The sequence below is a fragment of the Gavialis gangeticus genome, unplaced genomic scaffold (genome assembly GCF_001723915.1).
Source record: "Gavialis gangeticus isolate Ggan-Ray unplaced genomic scaffold, GavGan_comp1, whole genome shotgun sequence".
In the NCBI taxonomy this organism is placed as follows: Eukaryota; Metazoa; Chordata; order Crocodylia; family Gavialidae; genus Gavialis; species Gavialis gangeticus.
In genome coordinates this window covers 458,167-458,929 of record NW_017729000.1, presented here as the reverse complement: position 1 = coordinate 458,929, position 763 = coordinate 458,167, and the positions used below count along the sequence as shown (strand labels likewise).

Sequence of the window (763 nt, the reverse complement as noted above, 5' to 3'; positions counted from 1 at the left end):
CCCGCGTGGGGGCTGGGTGGGGGGGCGGCGCGGGGGGGGTCGGTGCTCACAGCTGGGATGAGGTAACGTCTGTCCGCGGACGGGAGATGGGGGAGCGACTAGGGCTGGCCAGGGTGGGGGCGCCTGTCTCCCCCCCCAGCCCAGACACAAAAGCCTCGGAAATGCCTGTGGTTCAGGCTGCGACAGGCCCGGGCCTGATGCATGGGCTGCGCCGGGACGGCGAAGCTCTGACTCACGCCCGGCTCCCGGGGACGGAGCTGCTCCTGTCTCGGCCGGCAGAGCCGCCGGGGGCGCCTGGTCTCTGTGCCAAGGTGGGGCCTGGCCCGGGCCACACGCCAGGAAAAAGCCCCCCAGGATGTGGGGGGGATGGGAGTAGGTACCTGCCCCAACAGGGGCCCTACCCAGTGCCCCCAGCGTCAGCCAGGGCAGCAGTGTGGGCACTTGGCTTCCCCCGGGGAAACGGGGCAGCGTTGCTCGCTGCCCGCCTGACTCTCTCTCTCTCTCTGCGCCCGCGGCAGCTGACACCCAGCGGGAAGGCGGCGCAGGCCGGCGTGGGCGTGGGCGACTGGGTGCTGAGCATCGACGGCGAGAACGCCAGCGCCCTGACCCACATCGAGGCGCAGAACAGGATCCGCGCCTGCGGCGACCGCCTCAGCCTCAGCCTCAGCAGGTGCCGGCCTGGGCAGTCCCCCCCCGGGGCAGGGGTGGGGGGCTCCGGGCTGGGCACAAGCAGGGTACGGTGGGGACCAGGGCATTGTGGCCT

General features: G+C 72.6%; 1 protein-coding gene across 6 annotated transcripts in view; it reads left to right on the top strand.

Moving 5' to 3' along the window:
- Positions 1-763, top strand: part of PDLIM7 (PDZ and LIM domain 7) — a 20,301-nt gene that overhangs the window by 7,106 nt on the left and 12,432 nt on the right. For all 6 annotated transcript variants that reach the window (XM_019506033.1, XM_019506032.1, XM_019506031.1 and 3 more), the window contains exon 2: positions 519-670. In XM_019506033.1, the coding sequence (XP_019361578.1) occupies positions 519-670 (152 nt within the window). The remainder of the gene's footprint in view (positions 1-518; positions 671-763) is intronic.